Source organism: Thunnus albacares, chromosome 21, assembly GCF_914725855.1.
Source record: "Thunnus albacares chromosome 21, fThuAlb1.1, whole genome shotgun sequence".
Taxonomy (NCBI): domain Eukaryota; kingdom Metazoa; phylum Chordata; class Actinopteri; order Scombriformes; family Scombridae; genus Thunnus; species Thunnus albacares.
Window position 1 is genome coordinate 14,778,354 of NC_058126.1, and position 19,617 is coordinate 14,797,970.

Consider the following 19,617-nt stretch of genomic DNA (forward strand, 5'->3'; position numbering starts at 1 on the left):
TCATGTGGCAAGTCTGGAACACAAGAAGTGTTAAATATTCTGTTCCTGTTCAGAATAGGATTGGAAAAATTTGTATTCAGGTTGGGTTATCTGGTCAATACCATAAGATTTTAACAAGCAGTGGAGAGAACTGGTGCTGCAGCCCTATATGTCAGTTGCTCATCTCATGCCGACCTTTGTTTGTACTCTTTACACATAACTACAGCTTTAATCTTCAAGTAGGTTGTCTATATTGTGTTGTTGACGGACAGTGCAACCCTTTTCCACTGACAGTCAACCTGCATCCAAAGCCTCAAAAGATGTGTGCGTGTGTGTATCTAGTGATTAGAATCCAATAATGCACAGAATCAGTGTTTCAGTCTGTCAGACTCTTGTAACTGGTTTATCCTGGATTTGATTGTCTTTGTTTTATGTTTTTTCCTCTTGTCATGTGTTGCATATGGTGAATATTGTAGTTTCAATAAAGTATATGTATCTATCTATCTCAGCTAAGAGAAAGATTAATTTGTCAAACAATTAATATTCTTATATAAATTACTCTAACATATAAACTTTGACTGTACAATGCTGGCAAATCTGCACTGAAACCTGTTGCGATACAAAATAAAAGATGCTGATGACGAGCAAATAGTCCGTAATTTGCTGGTAATAACAGAAACTAATTATCATGAATAATATTTAAGACCACAATGTATTGCAAAAATGATGGTAAGCTATTCTATAGACAGTCTACCTGGCGGTGAGGCACACACAGGGGCGTCCCCATATCCGACTGCAGGAGCAGGGCAGGCGGGTGTGGGGGCCGGGCCTGTGCCGTTGACGGAGGGCTGCAGACCCAGTGATCCTGGGCTGGCCATGGCCGTCGGGGGGACTCCGGGGGAGAGGCCAGGACCAGCCAGGGGTGCTGAGGTCTGTACTTTCACTTGAGCCATGCTCTATTCCTGCAAACAGACAAAAACATCAACAACTTCAAAGTTTGTTAGGAGCAAAATGATCATTACAGACTAATCATATCACTTTAAATAGACTAGTGATGAGAAGAATAAGTTGTTTAATGAAAAAGATCAAAATTAATAATGATTTTTTTTAAATCAGATCACAGGTCTACACACAAATGCACTAATAAATTCAGTTTTTGCACAATTTAAAACTGTTGAGTGTCATTTGACAGATTTATGCAGGCAAAGCTAGGAGAACAGACTTCAAACTGAGCAGCCCTAGCCCTATCTCACATTCTGATCCGCTGGCAGCTAATACACCCAGACAATGAACCTTTATTTGAAGGAGCTTTGCTCATGTTACTGCTGCTAAGCTCCCCGGAAAAAGGAAGGGAATCCTGTGATATCAGCCTGAACAAGACAATGGACATTTGATCAAGTTTATTTGAGACTAAAGAGACGTAAGCAGACCTTCATTAAGTAGACATAGATTAATATGACCAGCAGAGAGGGACCACCAATCCTGTGAAAGTTAACAAAACACACATTAACTTCTTTATCTTGTATGCATGCAACATTTTAGTGAATGCAATTACACACAGGTCATGGCCTATGGGTATGCATGAGTAACATAATATACAACCATCTATTTTTCATCAATGAGAGATGAAGATCGGGCAGGTAAATAACATCTTGCCAAGAGGGCTCTACTACTGGTTCACATTAATATGTGAGGGGAAATGAGAGAAATTCTTTACATGTCCCCGCAGAGGGCAGAGCAAAGGGGCAGCAACAGGGCTGAACTCCTGGAGTGTGGAGACAATTCACTGTCTGCCTCTTTATGAAATGCTGTCTATGAACCTGGCATCTCTAGGTGATGGACAATATCTTTAATCATCATGTCACCCTGAAATAATCTATAAGATCATTGAACTGAGTATGTAAAAAAAACAAAACATTGGTATCTTTATCATCTTTAATTAATAGATCAAACTGAAGACAGGTTTTGGATATCACATGGGTAAATGGAGAAGTATTGCAGGTTTTCAAATGTCAACTCTTGTATGTGTTTCCCCCTGAGATCATGATCACAGGTGTTATCCGTGTTTACTGTTTACAATTGAGGGCCATGGCTGGACTGGGGTAAACAACACAGCAATGACCATATCCCGAAAACAACTGATATCGACTGTATTCACAGGATTAAATGCTATTTTCTACTCTGACGTGTGACCACAATTCATTCCGTTGCAATCAATATTTTCCTCTTTATATCTCCGGTGCATCTTGGAGTGCCCCTGAAGTTCTCGGGGTCACTTTTTTTTCTTGCTCTTCTTTTAACACTCTCGCAGCAACATGCACAAATATAAATGAGAAATCAGCAACCTGAATGCATGGTTGTCTTGCACAGTAACTTGAACATGGAGGTGGTGTTAGGGTCGACTGGCTGTCTGCAACCCCTGAACCTACATTACAGCCTCGACTGTGTCCAGCTTAGCAGGAAGCTAACGTAACCAACAAGCAAACGGCGTTTCCTGCAAATGTCAGCTCCCCCAAACGCGCCAACGGAATGGGCAAGCATGCATGCTGTCATTATTAGGTCACTGTGATTTCTCTTAATGAATATACACCGTCTAGCCGCCTCCTGTTACGGTAGTTTAGCCGGTTTAAAGCTCATCATGGCTGATCGGCCGAGCACCCCTCTAGCTAGCATCTCCACACCGCCCCATCCTTCCACGAAAGTGTGGGGAATTTCAGTCCGCCGCAACGTATACGGACTGACGACAGCGTGGCGAATAATCCTGACACTATCTGACAACACAGGGACAAATATTTTAGGGTATATTTTACCTTTGTCCAGGGCCAGACCCCAGTTACACCTCCAACATTGGCAAACACTAAAGAGAACTGGATGGAAGTGGGAACAGACCACCTTATTTGTCTGGGTAAAAAATGAAAATACGTCCAGTTAGAGGCAAATGACTGTTCGTTTTAATATTTTATGTGTATAGTTTGTGTTTTGTTTCTTTTGCCAGTGTTAAATATTGCACATCGCTGTCTTACCATCATTCGAGTTCGAGTTGAATCTTGAATGAATCGGCCACCCCCGCGGTGAGCACAGTGGTTTAGTCCTAGTTTGCTTCCTCAGAGACTGAAACAACTTTGATTCAAAACCTCAATGAATCTTTTCTAACTTGTTTTCTTCAAAGTGTATCAATGTTGCGGATCAGTTTGATTCAATAACATATAACTGTGTGATGCATATTTCTAGACACAACTATTATAGTTACTTGAAATTACCCTTTATGTTTTTATCTTTTTAAAAAATGGCCTATTTTTCCTCAGAAAAACCTATAGAGTAAGCTTAATTATGGAGTTAATTATAAAGCTTAGACCTAGGCTGTTCTGCCCAGAGGAGAACAGCACTTCCTGCACCTAGTAGGATTAAATGCCTCTGCTCATGGGCACTTCGGCAGGACAGGTGTTCACCTCAGGCTTGAATGAGGAGACCTGTCTCATAATAAACCACCAGATCTGTCAGCAGGCTCCTCAGACAAGATACCACGTCCCGTCCTGGCAGTGAGGCTCCTGCTACAAGGTGATATGACGGTGGTCATGGATGTTATTATGTAGGTGGTGATGATTCTGGGGCCTCACAGCTGGAGAGAACCCACATAAATCCCAGTGGGAACCATTTATTCAGGTGTACTATCAAAGGGCCAATCATTCCTAGCTACAACTCTGTATCCACATGTGCTATTCTGTTAAACTTTGAGTTTTTTAGTTTAGGACACGAAGTGAGAAAATTAAAACAGACTCAACAAAATATTATATGACTAACCTGCTGCTACTATATGAGCATTAGTCAAAAAGCAAGAATGTGAGCTGTAGATAGTCACAGGCACATCTGACAAGAATACTGCTGTGGTGTGCCCAGTAGATGGTGCTACTAAACCACTTTTTCTTGTGTTATGGTAGTCAGCTGTGTGTCACAGACAAGTATGCTCTCTTGTACAAAGGTAAAATTCTTCAGTGTGACACACTGTTAGGGATTCTTTGTCTGCTTCTGCTCTCTCCCACACAAGCACAGTTACGTAATGTCAAGCAGTCTAATGTCTGGTACTGCGAAGGACACAACTTGTGCAAAACTGTGACTGATTTGTGCTTGAATAAATATTTCAAGCATTTAGGGGAAAGGGGCTCACCATTCAATATTTGCCCCATTTATTTAAGGTGCTACATACTTAATTTAATAACAAAAAAATAAACAAAACTGAATGAAAGTTCATGAGGAGTAATTGATAATGAACACCTTTTCAAGTTTGGCCAACATTAGTGCACACAATAAGGAAGAAGAATACATGTAGTTAGGGGTTGAATAAAATTTAAAGACCAAACAGGATATATTAATCCATCCAAAGGCTTGCAATGTAAGATTTTACATTTCTGCAATACATTATTCCCCGATTTGGTTCAGCCTGCCATGTTTTTGACATTTATGGTTTGACAGATGTAAATTCACATAGCTGATAATGTGCAAAATATACTTAAAACGGGAAGTTTTGCAATGAAAAGACTGCTTAACAGATGTGACTGACCATGTGTCACTTTCATCAACACCTTTTTGTCTCTGCTCTCAAAGTGTCACTGTAGACATCCTTAATGTGATGTATTTTTAGCAAATACTACAGGATTCCAACACAAGAGTCTCCATCTCTCTTCTTCTCTTTGTATAAACCGATTACTATACAGGATTTGATTGAACTTACTTTTCAATGAAACTGAGCTTTAAAAAGGATAGAGGGGTAGGAACCAAGTGATCGCATCTACATTTTTTTATGACACTATACCTCCCACACACATCAATGTAAGAGAGAGAGACTATATTTTGTTTTAATGACTTCCATCATAAAATCCATTACAGACGCTTTACATATTGTGCAAACCAGGGTTGAATAAAAGTGATCTTTGCTTTTATTATTGATTATGAAAATGAACAGGCACCTATTACATGGAGCTTGCACATCCCAGAACAAATTTTCAAATATAAATAACACACCCTCATTAGTGTTGATCACTCACAACAACCTGCAAGCTAAGAGTTCAAACCACATTAAAAAGAGGAAAAAAAAAAAAAAAAAAAAAAAACCTAAGAAGAAAAAAAAAAAAAAAAAAAGAACATGTCACATCCAAACCCTTGTAACATAGTCACTCGCAAGTTTTTTTTTTCAAATCTCTACTGATCTACTGCCCACTGGGTGGAGGCTTTTTGTCCCCACGCGAATGCTGTCGTGACTGCATTTTACACAATCGTTTCAGTCCTACTGTCTTTTTTTCCTCACAGCACGTTGACAGCAGATAAGACCGTTTACAATGAAGCTAATAAAATAAAATAAAAATCATTGGTTAAATAGATGTCTTTTTAAGTTATCAATATAAGTTTTGAGATAGCGGTGTGCTGTGGTAATCTCCTCTAAAGTATAGAGTATCATCACATTCACTCAAGTTTATTCAAGAAACTCAGCTAGACCCTGGGAAAAAAAAAAATAAAAATAATAATAAGCAAATGGAATACAAACCCAAGATGGAAAATTCAAGTATCTCTGACTGGATGGCGATAAACATTTCTTTAGGAATGGAGTGATTACAGTCGGAAATGACAAAAGAGCCACGTAGCCTCTGGAGGTGAGGTTTGTAATACCCCATAAACCATTACCTAAAGTTATGGAAAGACTCGTAGCTGTCACAATGTCTGATGCCAATAAGAAAGAGTAGGGTTTTAAAATTGCATGCACCCCCACTGTAAAACTACTAAACTTTTTTTTTTTTTTTTTTAAACCAACAGTTGTGTTTGCTGCTGACTGTACACATCCTAATTAGCAAAAAGATGCAGACTAACTTCCAATGAAAGCACTCCTATTATCATTCTGCTATAAAGTAAACGCATCACCTGCTAATGTCTTTCACATCATCCAACAATTTAAAGACTTATATACAATAGTTTCAGACATGTTATAATTTTACAACATAACAGTCTCTTTTGGTGAAAATATAGTTAAAATATCTGATAGGTATCTTTTTAGAGGTGATCTCTTTATTGAAAAAAGTACCTGAGCCAAAACTCTGACCAGGGGGAATCACAAAAGCCTCGCCTTTTACGACTTCTATCAAGACTCTCCTTTTCGTCATTCACTACCATTGTGGAGATCGAACCAAAATTTAAATTAAATAATACAAAAAAAAAAAAAAAAAAACATACTGACCCATCAAAAACACCCTGCCCTCCCCTTTTCAAAGTATCAGCTAGTTGAAAAACAGTACAAAAAAAGAACTCAAGACATTTAAAAATCAGACATTTTAGAAGATTAAAGCATGATATTAAAAAATAAATGTATCGTACAAATAAAAATGGATCATGCGACAATGTTCTCTTGCAGACATTCTTTAAATGGAAGAGAGAGGCCGCCGCACATCTTCCGAGGCTGGACTAGCGAACACTACACGAGTTCAGCCCAACTTTACGAGGAGATGTACGCTGAGGTCATCGGAGATCTAATATCACGCCCTGTTTTATTCCCGTCTGTACCAACATTCTGGCCGACAGCAGGAAGAACTGCAAACCAAGTCTCAGGTTGGAAGATGAAGAGGAATACTGTGTTCACTCTTGATAAAATGGTTACAAACTAAAAAAAAAACCCTTTAACTTGATAAACAAGTGGAGGACTGCTTACAGCACAACTGCAAGTTGGGAATAATGTACTAATAGTGCCTTTTTAACTAGATACTTTCACAGTGCATATAATAATAATAATAATAAAAAAAGAAAATAAAACAAACAGATGAAGCATTTTCTTGGGGTTATGATGGTCAGATCCCTTCCAGAAAACGATTAGATTTGGATTTCTCTTTGTAGGCCCAAGCATGCATCCATCGGTTATTATTGCACAACACAAGGACCTTAAAATGCACCCACACACAAACGAAAAAGTAACAATAATAATAATCTGAAAACAGGAAATATAATTATCTCACTACAAATCCACCTTGCTTGCCTGCTTGCTGCATTACTACCCTTTTGCCTAAAACGATCCATCTTGGGTGCATCAAAATGTTCCATTGTTTTTCGTTCTCTATATTACAACCGACTAAAACATGCATCCAACTGCCCAGAGGGAGGGAGGGAGGGGGGGGGGGGGGGGGGAATGCAGTCAAGAGCCTCCAGCGCATGGTGTCCATTGTTCCAGTCAAAGGTCAGAGTTCAAAGACTGAATGATTAAAAAGTGCTTTATGTAGGTCAGTAGGACTTCTTTCTTCTACGATTATTACAAAGTTTGTACATTAGCATGTATCATCTGTGAAAGCAAATGATAACCAAAGATTATTAAATTACATTATGTGACAATTCTCTTTACTTGTGCCTCTTGTTTTGAAATACTCACCGTGATACCACCATTTTGTCTTCTTTGGATTTTTGTTACACGTTCTTACATAAAAGGAGTTATCAGGCGGTCGTCTCTGCAAGAAGAGAAACGGGATTCCATTAATATTTTGACTGAACACGTGACAGAGATCGCCATTTAGTTTACATCAATCAAAACATTTGTCCTCCGAAAGCGTCATTCCAGGTAACATACCTTTTCTTTGCAGCTGGACAACATGCTGATAATGCTAAGACAAACTGATTGCACTGAGAGGGCTGGCGACCAATCTTCCGTTAGAATAGACAGACAGATGTGACCGTTGCTATACACATGAGGGTGGACAGGTATATTCTCTCCTGTGAACATTACCTGTGACAGTGAAAATAGAGAAAAACAAAACAGTGGTTATTAAGATAATTCATTGAATGTAGCTCCACAGTCGTCGCCTGCAGGCTTGAGTTTGTATTTGTCGCTTGCCTCTATTGACTCTATTGGCCACATTTTAAGCCTGAAGGTGGTGAGTATTTTATGCTAAATAAAAAAGTTTAATAACCTCTAACATATTTCATACTGAATTGAGGGCATTTTGGTGGTCAAAGATACAAATTAAAAAGGAATAGTTGTATGGAAAAACTTTCATTAACGACAGAAAATAATGAGACTTGCTGTATAAGCTCAGGCTTAGCTCTCTACAGGGAAATGAGGCTCTGGGATTAGGACAGAGGGGCCGAGATGGGGTGAGAGAGGGGAAGAGCGAATAGAGACTGGAGACTAGGAGAGGAGACGTGTTTTGTGAAATAAAATAAAAAAAACTTTTTAAAAAACGGGGACATGTTCTATAAAAAGGATGGAAGCGTATTAGCCATTAAAAGGGTGCGAGAGTCGAGGCTGAACAGGAAGATACAGGAAGTGTGATGAGAGGAGAGGGACTCAAGATTGTGGTGCTGAAGTAGAGAGAAAGGGGGTCTGAGTGGGTAAAGAGACTAATGGAGAGTAACAATGGGTTGAGGCAGTCTGGCACCAGACAGGGCCTCACAGGAGAGTAGAGGCTCTACATTACAGGGCTGGGTGGGAGAGGAGGGGAGGAGGGGGGGGGGATAGGAGCTGACACTAATGTGAAACCATAAAAGATAAAAATGTAATATATTTACTGGCTATATACAAAGAAAAGTGTGCAGAGGATGAACATATGAGTGGCTGCAGGACATCATGCAGGCAACATATTTCAAGGTCAGTATTCAGAGCACGAGCTTAGAGCGAACAGGTACTGCAGGCAATATACTGTTGATTTCCTGTCTCAATACCCATCTACTTGTGTTTTTGTATCCTGCTCTGTGCTGCTTTTGTTGATCTGTATGCAACAAAAGCTTATAAATATAATTAATATTAATAAATATGTTCACTTTTGCAAGCAAGCTGCACATTTTCTTTCGGGTGTAACTCTTGGATCTCTTATTTTCCACACTCTGATTTACATGTATTATCAACAAAATCAATTTGACTTATTAACTTTAATTGCCTTAAACTTAATAAATATTTGCACAGCCAGGGATAAACTCAAAGAATCAATTGGAAGTAAGGGAGACATATGGTGGGAAAACCAGAAAAAACAGCCCAAAAAAGACAAAAGTTGCAACCGATCGCCTGACATTGTCAAAAAAAAAAAACTGCAGATGAAAGAGTTTTGTAAGCAGCTGGATGAGGCTGTGAGAAAATTTCAACAAATTCAGCCAGTCAGCTTACCCACAGTGTGGAAAACAAACCTGGCATCAATTTTTTTTGGTAGCCGACACATTTTTTTTTTCCTGATAATGATAGCGTTCAGCATGGGGGTTTTCCAAAATGAAGCACACATCTTCAGCGCTGTCAGAATGCAATACACAGTAACAACTAAAGCCCCTCACATAACCAATAATGCATTTCAGCAGTTATCGCTCAAGTTCCCTCAGGGGCCCCCCCGAGAAGAGTCCAACAGAGGCCCACTTTGACAGCCTGGCCTTCCTTTTGAGATGAGAGGATGGCAGCTAAGTAGCTATGTTTATCTAATTTTCTCTACACTGGCTTGTTCTCTATTTTTAGGTGGGCCGCCTCCCGATAAGTGAAATAAGATTGGTGAGTTAAACTAATCCCCTCAAACACGGCTTCGGTGCTGTGTCTCTGTCAGTGATTCCTGGCTCCAGTGTTTCCAAGCCGAGATTCATTCCACTAACAACTGCAGAGCTGATGTGTTTCATGTGATTATTTGCAGGCATGCACGGTGGATATACAGGATTGTTTACACAGGTCTTCGGTTCTTTTATTTTATTAGGAAAAGTGACACCTCTGTACGCTGTACCTTCACACCTTAAGTTAACTTCATTATTTAAACAATCGATCGCTGAGAATGGTTGTCTCACATTTACACAGGAACAGTGTAGTCAAAACTAAACTGAACCGGACTGTATGTCAGTTGGTTTATTTGCATCCAGCGAAGACAGGACTTTCTAGCTCCTGAAGACAAGATGGTAAATAGACTGCACATTTACCCACATCCACACACTCACTCACTCACTCACACACTGACGACCGAGCCACTGGTTCTTACCTGAGGTGAATCAAAAGGATATCGACTACTAAATTTGAAAAGCAGCTGAAATTTCTCTCCTTCATACAGTGTGCCAGGTGCTCCCTCCATGTCTACAATCCACCTAAGAGAAGGCACAACATTGACATATGTTAAACATCTCATTTAAACAAAATAAGTCAATACCGTTAAACATCGATTAGTCAAAAACAAATGTTAAACTGGCAACAGATCATTGAGAGGTCTCATTTTGTGCCCTAAAACCTCGATTGGAGGCGACATACCAAGAGGGTTCAAACTGTTTCTAGTACTACCACTTCTTCACTCTAAATTTTTATATTTATTTCAAACAATGTGACAACCTTCGTGTTAAAGTGTTAAAAAATGTAACAAACTACATTCCTCCTGTCAAGTCATAGTATTAGATTTAACACTCAATGACAGTTTACTGTTCCTGAGAGGGAATGGTTTTGGCTATGCTTTGACTGTTTTGTTTTGTTTTAAACTAATGGTTAATAATGTACTCTGTGTTCTCATCATTTTGGAGTACATTAGTTGGGAACATGCACTGAATAACTTGCATGGATCCTATCTCATTATCATTAAAAAAGAATCAAACCTAATGCGAGCTGCCAATGCTGCAGCAAGTGTGTAATCAAAAGCTTTCAGTCTGACTCATTCCAGTGACATTCAATATTCAGCTGGGTTATGACAGGGGTTTAGTAATAATGTGATACTCTATTGATCCAGTGGACTAAATCTATTTTCGCTTCTGTAGCCTGGCGACGGAACTGTGCTGACTGAGCTGGTGGGGATTCAATGTCTTGAATTGGCTCTGGATGGCAGATTATTGAAAACACAAGGGCTTGATCCAGGAACCTTAGGGTGAAGGACAGTCTAGCTTCTCAGTATTCCTCTATGCCTGTATCCCGAAGGATGCGTGTAGCTTCACTAGCAAAAAAAAAAAAAAAAGCCAAATATTAATGTCTCGAAAAATTTATGGGGATTGCCTGCTCACAGAAGAAACCTCAAAAGGAGACGAAAAAGGAACACTGATGGCAGCATCACAATCTCTGACCTAATTTCTTCCAGGCAAGCAGTGCAGATAGGACACTGAGGAGACTTGTGGCTGTTGTTCGGATTTATAGCCTTGTGTCAAATGTAGCCTGGGGCGCATGATCATTTAGGCCAGCATATGAGGTCAGTCCTGTTTTAAACTTCACCCTTAGAAAGTCCAATGGTTCAGAGCATCTGAAAGGGGCCCTTCAAGAAGTAAAGCTTAGAAAGGGATGCAGTATCACTGTACGTTGCGCCTGAGCTACACCTGATGCAACCCACGCTGACAACAGGAAAGGACTCCAAGGACACTGGGCTCATCTTGCTCAGATTCCCCACAGTCAGGTGATAATATGATCCAGACAACGAAAATAACACTGAGCCCCAGTGAAAGTAGGGAAAAGGGACAATCTGAACACATACAGTACATGTGTGACTCTGCAGTGCTTTGAAGCAGGAGTTTCCCCTGTTCGCAATGGTTGACTCATTGCACTATCGAGCAAAAACATCTGCACGATTACATGGAAAGACGGCGTACTTTATAAACAAAAGCTATAAAACTGAAAACACATGGACACCTTATCACCATCACACACACACAGTATTGACACATAGTGTGCTTTTTATCCATGTTTGTTTATGAAAGAGGTTAAGGTTAGCTTGACTTTCAAGCAGGAACAGAGTATTTGTGTCTTACTCGATTAGGACTCGCTGGATAAAAAGGGAAAATCCCTACTAATGTCAGTCATCATAACATAAACATACCCAGGCTCCACGCACTGTTTGTCATCAGAGTTGAGAAAATAAGACACACCCATACGAACTGTCTCAAACCATGACGCACAGTGAACACAGAAGCCAGCTGAACTGGTTGGGAGACTTGAGTCAGTCAAGCAAAACACAGAACATTTGTTGATTTGACCGGGTGATTGTTATCAGATGAGGATGAAGCCAACATAATAGATCTTTCGTTGTTACAAGATTTTCCTAAACCTTTAAGAACCAAAGCACTGTCCACATATTCCATCTTTCTAGACAACGCTTGTGTCTGAAATCATCCCCTTATTCACTCATTCACTACTCCCTTTATAATAGACAATATAATAGACAAGATTTTGGACACTAACTAATCATTGGCATTGTGTGCAGCTGTACTGTACATGCCGTGGACACTACTTTTTTTGTACCATTGTGGAATTTTTGAAGGCACTATAATGCACACTCAGCATTCAGACACTCAAATAAAATAGCAGAGAGTAAATGTAGTGCACTATTTAGTAAATAGGGGATGATTTCGGACAGAGCCAACGATGCTAGAAGACATTCTGAACAGCACAACAACTTCCAAAGTCAATGTTGTGAGCCTGCTGCCTAAGGACATTTGAATGACAGCCAGAAATCCGTCTCGAATCATTTTTCAGGACCACAACCCAGTTCATCCTTACTGCTTATCAGACACAATTTGACTCACACAGACAGTATTCATGGGCGTTTAAAGGATCACCAAGACACCCAGACAGAAAGGTCAGCTAAGTAGCCTTGGTTCCTTGCTATCCTAGTCCAACTCCTGCATGCCAACCGTTAAATATTTTATGAGGACGAATAAGTGACACTGTGCATTAGAGACACTCTACTGAGGGGGCCAGAGCTGCCAGTCACTAGAATGACCCTGATTCCTCCTCAACAGTCGCTGCTGAGGCTACAAGAGCTTTGTGTCTTCATACCAACTACAACAGCCATCTTTACTACATGTGTGGCACCAAGCATGCCCACCACACTGCTCTTTCAGAGTGATGAGTGATCCCATTTGCACAACCGCATGGGATTTGTGGCATTTATTGACTATGTGTAAACCCCATTCAATAACTATTAAGCATAGGTGATAGTGTCATTAAGTGTACTCTGTTTGAAAGGCACCTTTAATGCTGACATGCTGGAAAAATACATTTTTAATTTAGAAAAAGACGAGGAAAATACTTACTGTGTTATGGTGTTCTGTACACTTTTTTCATTGAGCGTCATTCCTGGGGGTGGATCATTTTGCAGGGCTAATAATTCCTTTTGTAGCCTTTTCTGTTAAAAAAAAAAGAATGTATTGTGGGTTTCTACCACACTCATAAACGTTGATATATTGCACCACAACAATATAAAGACCATAATGAAGTATTAGCAAAAGTAAATCGATTATAAACAAATTTACTTATGGAAAATACTGCCCACTTGTTCTCTCACTTTATTAAAAGACACATAAACAACCCACCTTAACATATCTATATGGACATATACAATATAATTCAATAGTAGTGCAATTATAGTCATGTAAGTGTTAATCAAAAAAAGCAATACCATCCAGGGTGGATGCTGAAGAAATGACTCATTTGCACTCGCTAAGAGCAGCTTGTATACTGCCAAAAATGAACGACTAGTGGCAGATAAAACAATAAGTGGAAACAAGCAACAAACCCATTTGTGAACTCAGATAATAGGCAAATCTCCCTCGACTCGACACACAGTTAACTATCGTTATACAAGCGATGCACCTGTTCACCCCAAGAGGAAACTGCTCAATCTGCGCACTGCCTCGTTAGCAAGCTAACGTAAACGTCGGCCAAATAACTGCCAGTACACATTTAAAAAGAATACAAATACAATTCAACTAGGGAACATTACATTCCTTGAATTATCATTGATGTCTTCCTAAGAAAAGAAACATAATTAGTCATCAACATTTAGCTCCAGGAAGTGGTTTCTACGCTTAGCCTCCTCGACTTGGTTGCTGTTGATGATGATGGGCTAGTTGTGTTGCTAGCTAACACCAAGCGCTGAGCCTTTTACAGTTTAGGATAAATATCATCGCTTTTTACTTTAATGTCATCACTACTTCGAACAAATACATGTACGTTAATGAAGTGGTTAATAAAATGCCAGGAAAAGACCGCGCTGAAGGTCAGGTACATTGTAAATTTGCGATCGCTGTCAATTGTATTCTTACCTGCATCGACGCCATGATGGAAACCCCCCCTGCATCAGTGCAGAGTGGAGGAGGAAACGTCAGCTGGTCACGTGACAGGAGAAGTTGTTTTTGACAGAAGAAAACAATCCACCGACGTGCTCCCTTCAGAGGCAGGACCCCAGTCACCCCTACCTCTTTTTGTGCCGACTATTTGGAATCTCTACAACTAATTTTAATAAAATAGATAAAATCTGATGTTAAATCCACACAGGACATTAGGGAGGGTGAATACATCACATCCCTGATCCAGGGTCACACTAAATATTGTCTGATGTGCAATATTAAAAACATACTGCTGATTACAAACATTATATATTCTTCCTAAATTACATTATAAAGCAAAGAAAACTTTCCACTTTCAGCAGATGAATGTGAAAACAGTCTTCCAGTGTCAAACCCTGCATATACATCATTTTGCACAGTGAGGCTCAAACATCCAACTGTAGGAACAAGGAGAAAAGCACATTTTTGAGTGGAGGGTGACTTTAAGTGAAAGTACTCAGTTTGCAGTCTGGCTTCTTTTAGAGTGTTATATTATTTTAGTATAATATATTGTTTGTTTTTATCACTAATAAATAAAAAACTAATAAATGCATGTAAGAGCATTTTAATGCTGTAGTTCATCAAAGTGGAGCCAATTTTAGATACTGTGGCTATTTTAGATAGATTGATAGTAATAATACTGCATCATATTACTGTATCATGTTTTTATAATGATAACAATAATACTTTATATAACACCAGTCACACAGTAATGCAGCTCAAAGTGCACAAAAGGCTTTTTTTAAAAAGAACAATTACAATATTAAATTATTTTATTTTATATAAAATCTTAACCTGAAAAGTAACTATAAGTGGCAAATAAATGTAGTGGAGTAGAAGTACAAAGTAGGATAAAATGGAAATACATAAGTAAATGTACTTACTGTAGTTACATTCCACCACTGTTGCTGTTATCTACAGCTCAGTTTTATTAGAATTTTAAGTCCCAGCTGTAATATCCCAAAAGCATATTAACACCTGAGAAAATTGTGTATAAAGAAGAATAACAAAGGGCAAATTGTCTAAAGCACAGAAATATATAATATATTCATTTATCAGTGTCAGCAAAGTTTGGCACATTTGATTAAAGTGAGCTGTAATATGACTAAGCCCCATTACATTTCCCATAAAAAATAAAGCATCGCTCTGCGGTCAGTGTTGAAGTGTGGTGGTGGTGATGTGAGCTCTTATCTGATATGGTTCGCCCAAGGAGTAATTTAATAAAACAGATAATAGCTCAAAATACTCTCCATATTTCTCATTATCATTTAGTATTACAGTATATTATGCAGCAATATGTTAACACATTGAAAATTTATGTGTTGAAAGCAACTGCATTTGATCCCATTTGATGATAAGAAAATGTATATTGTAAGATATTTACAATATACTATACAGCCATAACTTTCCTCTTGAACATGTATCATGCATTTGCTTATCCGGCCAAACACTTATCTGTTGATTAGGTCACAATGTACTCACATTATGAACTACCCCCTTCATCATCCAGGAAAAATCAGACACATCTTTCGCTTGGTGACACATTAGTGGTTCACTGGAACAGCGCAGGAACAAATTAAGTCTTTCCAGGAAAATGTTCTGCTAAATTAGATTACTGTCAGTCTCCTAAAATCAATTTTCATCTCACAGTTGGCATTCTGTTTGGAAGCACCTACACTAATTTGACCCTACTGTATGAACTGACCACATTTGAGATGCAACATATTTTCATGATGCAATTTCAATGGTTATAACCTCTTACAATGAAAACATCAACCACTGCAGTTCCCCCATTACAAGAGGATACAGGGTATAACGATACATTACTCATTTTGTAACAGCTTGTGAATTTTAATTACATTTCCTCACTGTTATTACATTAATGTCCTAGATAATTAAACAAATCTACTAGGTTTCCCTAATCTGCTGCGAACTGCTTTGCAAGGCTCTTTGCAGTCAAATATTTTTCTATTGTTTTACTAGTACTACACTAAAATACATAAAATATGGTGCAAGCGCTATTTGAAAGTGGTATTACAAGTCAGATATACTTCTCATGAAATAAGGTAGCGACAGGAATCAAAGTGCTCACCAAACAAGTCTTTATTAGGATGGAGAGGCGAGGAAAGATTTTGGGGGCAAGGGGACACATTTGTCACATTCTGGGCAAGTGATGCAGCCTGCCATATTCATTCATTATATTAAAATGAAATCCTTTAATACTAAAATTATGAAAGAAATACAGGTGCAAAAAAAAAAAAAAAGAAGAAGAAGAAATTAAGAAACATCTTCTGGTGGCATACACATTTTTGTTTTATATGGTTTACATAGCAAAACAAGTTAAATAGTCAAAATAATCTAAAAGTATTTTAAGCTGCTACATTATCTCTGTAACTTTAGCAATCCAAAAAGTTTGCAGCCATGAGCAGTTCCAGTGCGATCTCCGGAGCTATGGGAAATTCAGGTATTTCTGTAGAGCTGTTGGTGTAACGGACCTTGTAGGTGAAGTACATGCAGACCTTGGACAGGACATGGGATGGGATTTCCCTAAAGTTGACTTCATTGGTTTCATTCTCAGCAAACTGACCTGCATGGAAGGTTACAGAGGGTGCCATCAGTAATGAAAACAAAAACTGAAACATATACAATTATGAACTCAGGCAATTAGTGACTTATATCTTTGAATATCCTATTCTGCTAAGCAGTTATTATAGATAATTCTGCAAGATACTCCCCCCTCCAAAAAGAAAAGAAACAAGAGCATGGCAGCGTTAATAGTATCTTGTATGTTTAACAGCAGGTAACAAAACCACTATATAAAAAGGAACATAGTGCCACCAACTGGAGAACAAATTAATTTGAAGTATAGCAGACTCAATCTCCTGTCTGACCAAATCACAAGTAAGCAAGCAAGCAAGCAAAGTATCACCAGTAGACTATACAAATCCTTTTACACGCACACACTTTGAAGGGAGACAGGCCAGTACTGCAGTTAAGAGGGTGACAATGTGGTTGCACAGTTATGATCCTGGTATCCCACACCATATATGTAAATGTCAACATAGGCTGACAAACCTTGTTCCTACTTCACATTACCAGAAGAGCTGCTCTGGTTGTAATCTGGCCTGTTGGACATGTCAGTAATTTTTACAGACTGTGCACTTCTGCACCAATAAAGATTCCATTATATTTTAGCTACTTTTAAATGGCCAGTAAAAATAATCTCAGGTTACACTGCTCCATGGGACGTACAGTACAGTGTGCTGTGATTAAGACAGTGCTGCCTGAAGATCTTCAATCTTCTTGTGGAACAGTTTTGTTCTACAGTACCTCTATAGCTGTAATAACTTTCAGTGTTGTATCTACAGTTTACAGTAAAGTCATATGTATCTGAGCCGCACCAATAATTACAAAAAGCACAACTCCCTCAATGTCAAAGTTGAAACTCTTCTCCAAAACCTCCAGTTCCTGGTTTAGTTTCTTGTCTCCCATTGGGGCTCTTGGAAGAATAAATCTTGCTTAACCTCCAAAATTTATCACATCTCCAATCAACCAAAGACAACTTCCCACCTCTCCTGGCTGGTATAATCAAGTCTTTAATCCCAAAGGCATATTCAACCTTAGTACTGAGAAATGTCTTGTAATGTCTTGTCTTGTAATGCACAAACAGATTAAAGAATGGCTGCTATCTAGCAGTCTAGATAGAAAACACCATGACCTACTCTAAAATGTCAAAAGTGAGACATATTGTTGTATTATATCTTATTTCATATCAAATTTGACTGCTGTATCAGAGGTCCACAGGATATAATACAATTTTAAAAAAAATACTAGAAATTTGCTAAGCATTGATGTAAATTTCTGGGAATGACAGGTTATTACTAATTGCTATTAAAACTTAAGTGGCTCCAGTTAAAATCAGCTCGAAGATCATTGAACTTTTCCATATGTAATCTGCCTGAATCCTCACCTGGCCCGCTCAGCATGGCTTTGATAGTCCCAGACGTCAAGGCATGTTCTCTTTTCACAATGAATTCATGGCCATCTGAAGATATCAACTTCACGTACATGGCATCTGGCCCTTCGCAGCCACCGTAGGTTCTCTCTTCACCATCTGTGAAGCACACACTGACAGTCTCAAACAGGTGTAAGACAAAGCTTAAGGTACAACTCACACATCTGACCAGCTGTACTAACAGCAGCAGGACATTTTGTAATTTCTGTAAGAAACCCTCACTGTGTCAATTCACATACAATTTTTCTGACATTTTCTGAATATGAACATGACATTTTAGGCGAACAAGCAACATTAATTTCTGGAAAGGTTCAGGAAAAAATATAAGTCAGTTAATAACTCACCCATCCTGTTCCGGCTATTTCTGTTCCTAAAGAAGAGCACAGAAACATACAAAAAAAACAGTTAATAGGGCAATTAGCAGCTCGGAAATAAAATACAGAGTATTATAGGCTGGACACTGTAATGATATTGTGAAAAATAATCACACTTGCGTTAAGGTTTCCGTTAGCTAGGCCTTAAAACATTTTAAGCTTATTTCTAACAACACCAGATAAAATAACTAACAATAACGTAACGTTACCAGAAAACATATTGTTCAGAGAAACCAGAATATATAAAGTATAATTTCTCTGCTCTAATCCAATTTTACAACAAATAACGGATGTGTCATTTTTCATTAAATCAAATGTTTTTAACTGAGTTCGCAGCCGTCGGCGTTAGCTAACGTCGGCTAAATTACGTTGCTAACAAGCTAACGCCTCGACAGACGAACGGTTTAATTTCTTTAATCGGTTGTTCAGTCTTTAAAAACACCTATCATACAAACTGCCAAAGACATACTAAACACAAGAGCGTGTAATCGACACGTAACAGTGTTTCTTACCACTCTTCAACTGGATGTGGAGTGGAGATTGCGTTTCTGCTAACGGTAGCCACTAGGCTGTCGATACCCGGAACCAGTTTGTAAGAACACCCGTCCGTTTTAAAATGTATTCCGTAGAATTTCACTTGCAGAGAGAAACGATCCTCCTATCCTTTTATGGCAAACTGAATTGGCATAAAAATGTGGTTAAAAGGTAATAGATAATAATAAGGTTAATAATAAAGTAAGTGAGGTCTCTTTTAGATTGCACCGAATAGAGACTGTAAAGCTTGACTGGATATTGAAAATGTCTGTGTATCAGAAAAAGAAACTATTTATATCTCTTTATTTCATGGTATTTGCACAAAAACTATTCTGGACGAACATAGAGAATTTTAATATACACTCACTAGCCTCTCCATTAGACACACCTGTACAATGCAATACAATCCAAGTTGGTATCTCAATTATTCTGGCAAGTATAATATAGTAGATGCTATCTCTGGATAATGCACATTTACACTTCTGCTGTCCGATATAAGTCTGTGTCACCAGATAATAAGTTTAGATAAGAGAGGGGAAATAAGGATATTCATTTTTAATTTGAATAAAGAGCTGAGATGACTTGCCGAATTTACACTAGTGCACAGGCCATTCTTGAGGAGATGAGATTGTGCTCTTTAGCCTATAGGGGGCGCTTGTG

At 38.6% G+C, this 19,617-nt stretch overlaps 3 protein-coding genes across 4 annotated transcripts in view; all 3 read right to left on the reverse strand.

Moving 5' to 3' along the window:
* The window catches only part of stau2 (staufen double-stranded RNA binding protein 2), an 88,945-nt gene extending 86,065 nt beyond the window's left edge, over nt 1-2,880 (reverse strand). Inside the window, exons 1-3 of one of the 2 annotated variants that reach the window (XM_044339606.1) lie at nt 2,790-2,850; nt 1,410-1,461; nt 734-941 (exon numbers count right to left, since the gene is read on the reverse strand). In XM_044339606.1, the coding sequence (XP_044195541.1) occupies nt 734-932 (199 nt within the window). In that variant the 5' untranslated portion in view covers nt 933-941; nt 1,410-1,461; nt 2,790-2,850. Of the gene's footprint in view, nt 1-733; nt 942-1,409; nt 1,462-2,789 lie in introns of both variants that reach the window. The other variant, XM_044339607.1, reaches the window with a different exon arrangement.
* Nucleotides 2,881-4,890: 2,010 nt separating this feature from the next.
* On the reverse strand, nt 4,891-14,064 carry ube2wb (ubiquitin conjugating enzyme E2 Wb). Its single transcript, XM_044340137.1, has 6 exons — nt 13,972-14,064; nt 12,961-13,052; nt 9,945-10,047; nt 7,574-7,729; nt 7,379-7,454; nt 4,891-7,291 (listed from the first exon to the last, which is right to left on the reverse strand). The coding sequence occupies exons 1-6, from the start codon at nt 13,984-13,986 to the stop codon at nt 7,278-7,280; spliced, it is 456 nt and encodes a 151-aa protein (XP_044196072.1). The 5' UTR covers nt 13,987-14,064; the 3' UTR covers nt 4,891-7,277.
* A 2,049-nt stretch (nt 14,065-16,113) lies between these two features.
* eloca (elongin C paralog a) lies at nt 16,114-19,049 on the reverse strand. Its single transcript, XM_044340384.1, has 4 exons — nt 18,936-19,049; nt 18,394-18,419; nt 18,005-18,148; nt 16,114-16,621 (listed from the first exon to the last, which is right to left on the reverse strand). Exons 2-4 carry the CDS (start codon nt 18,395-18,397, stop codon nt 16,431-16,433), a joined length of 339 nt encoding a protein of 112 aa, XP_044196319.1. The 5' UTR covers nt 18,398-18,419; nt 18,936-19,049; the 3' UTR covers nt 16,114-16,430.
* Between the last annotated feature and the right edge of the window lie 568 nt (nt 19,050-19,617).

What these genes read in the sequence shown, in the direction of transcription:
- ube2wb (XM_044340137.1), bottom strand. An exon ending in GTACAGAACACCATAACACA is followed by an intron (nt 10,048 to 12,960) that starts GTAAGTATTTTC and finishes GCCTTCTCTTAG; the next exon opens with GTGGATTGTAGACATGGAGG. An exon ending in ATCCTTTTGATTCACCTCAG is followed by an intron (nt 7,730 to 9,944) that starts GTAAGAACCAGT and finishes TCACTGTCACAG; the next exon opens with GTAATGTTCACAGGAGAGAA.
- eloca (XM_044340384.1), bottom strand. An exon ending in AGCCATGCTGAGCGGGCCAG is followed by an intron (nt 16,622 to 18,004) that starts GTGAGGATTCAG and finishes CCTTCCATGCAG; the next exon opens with GTCAGTTTGCTGAGAATGAA.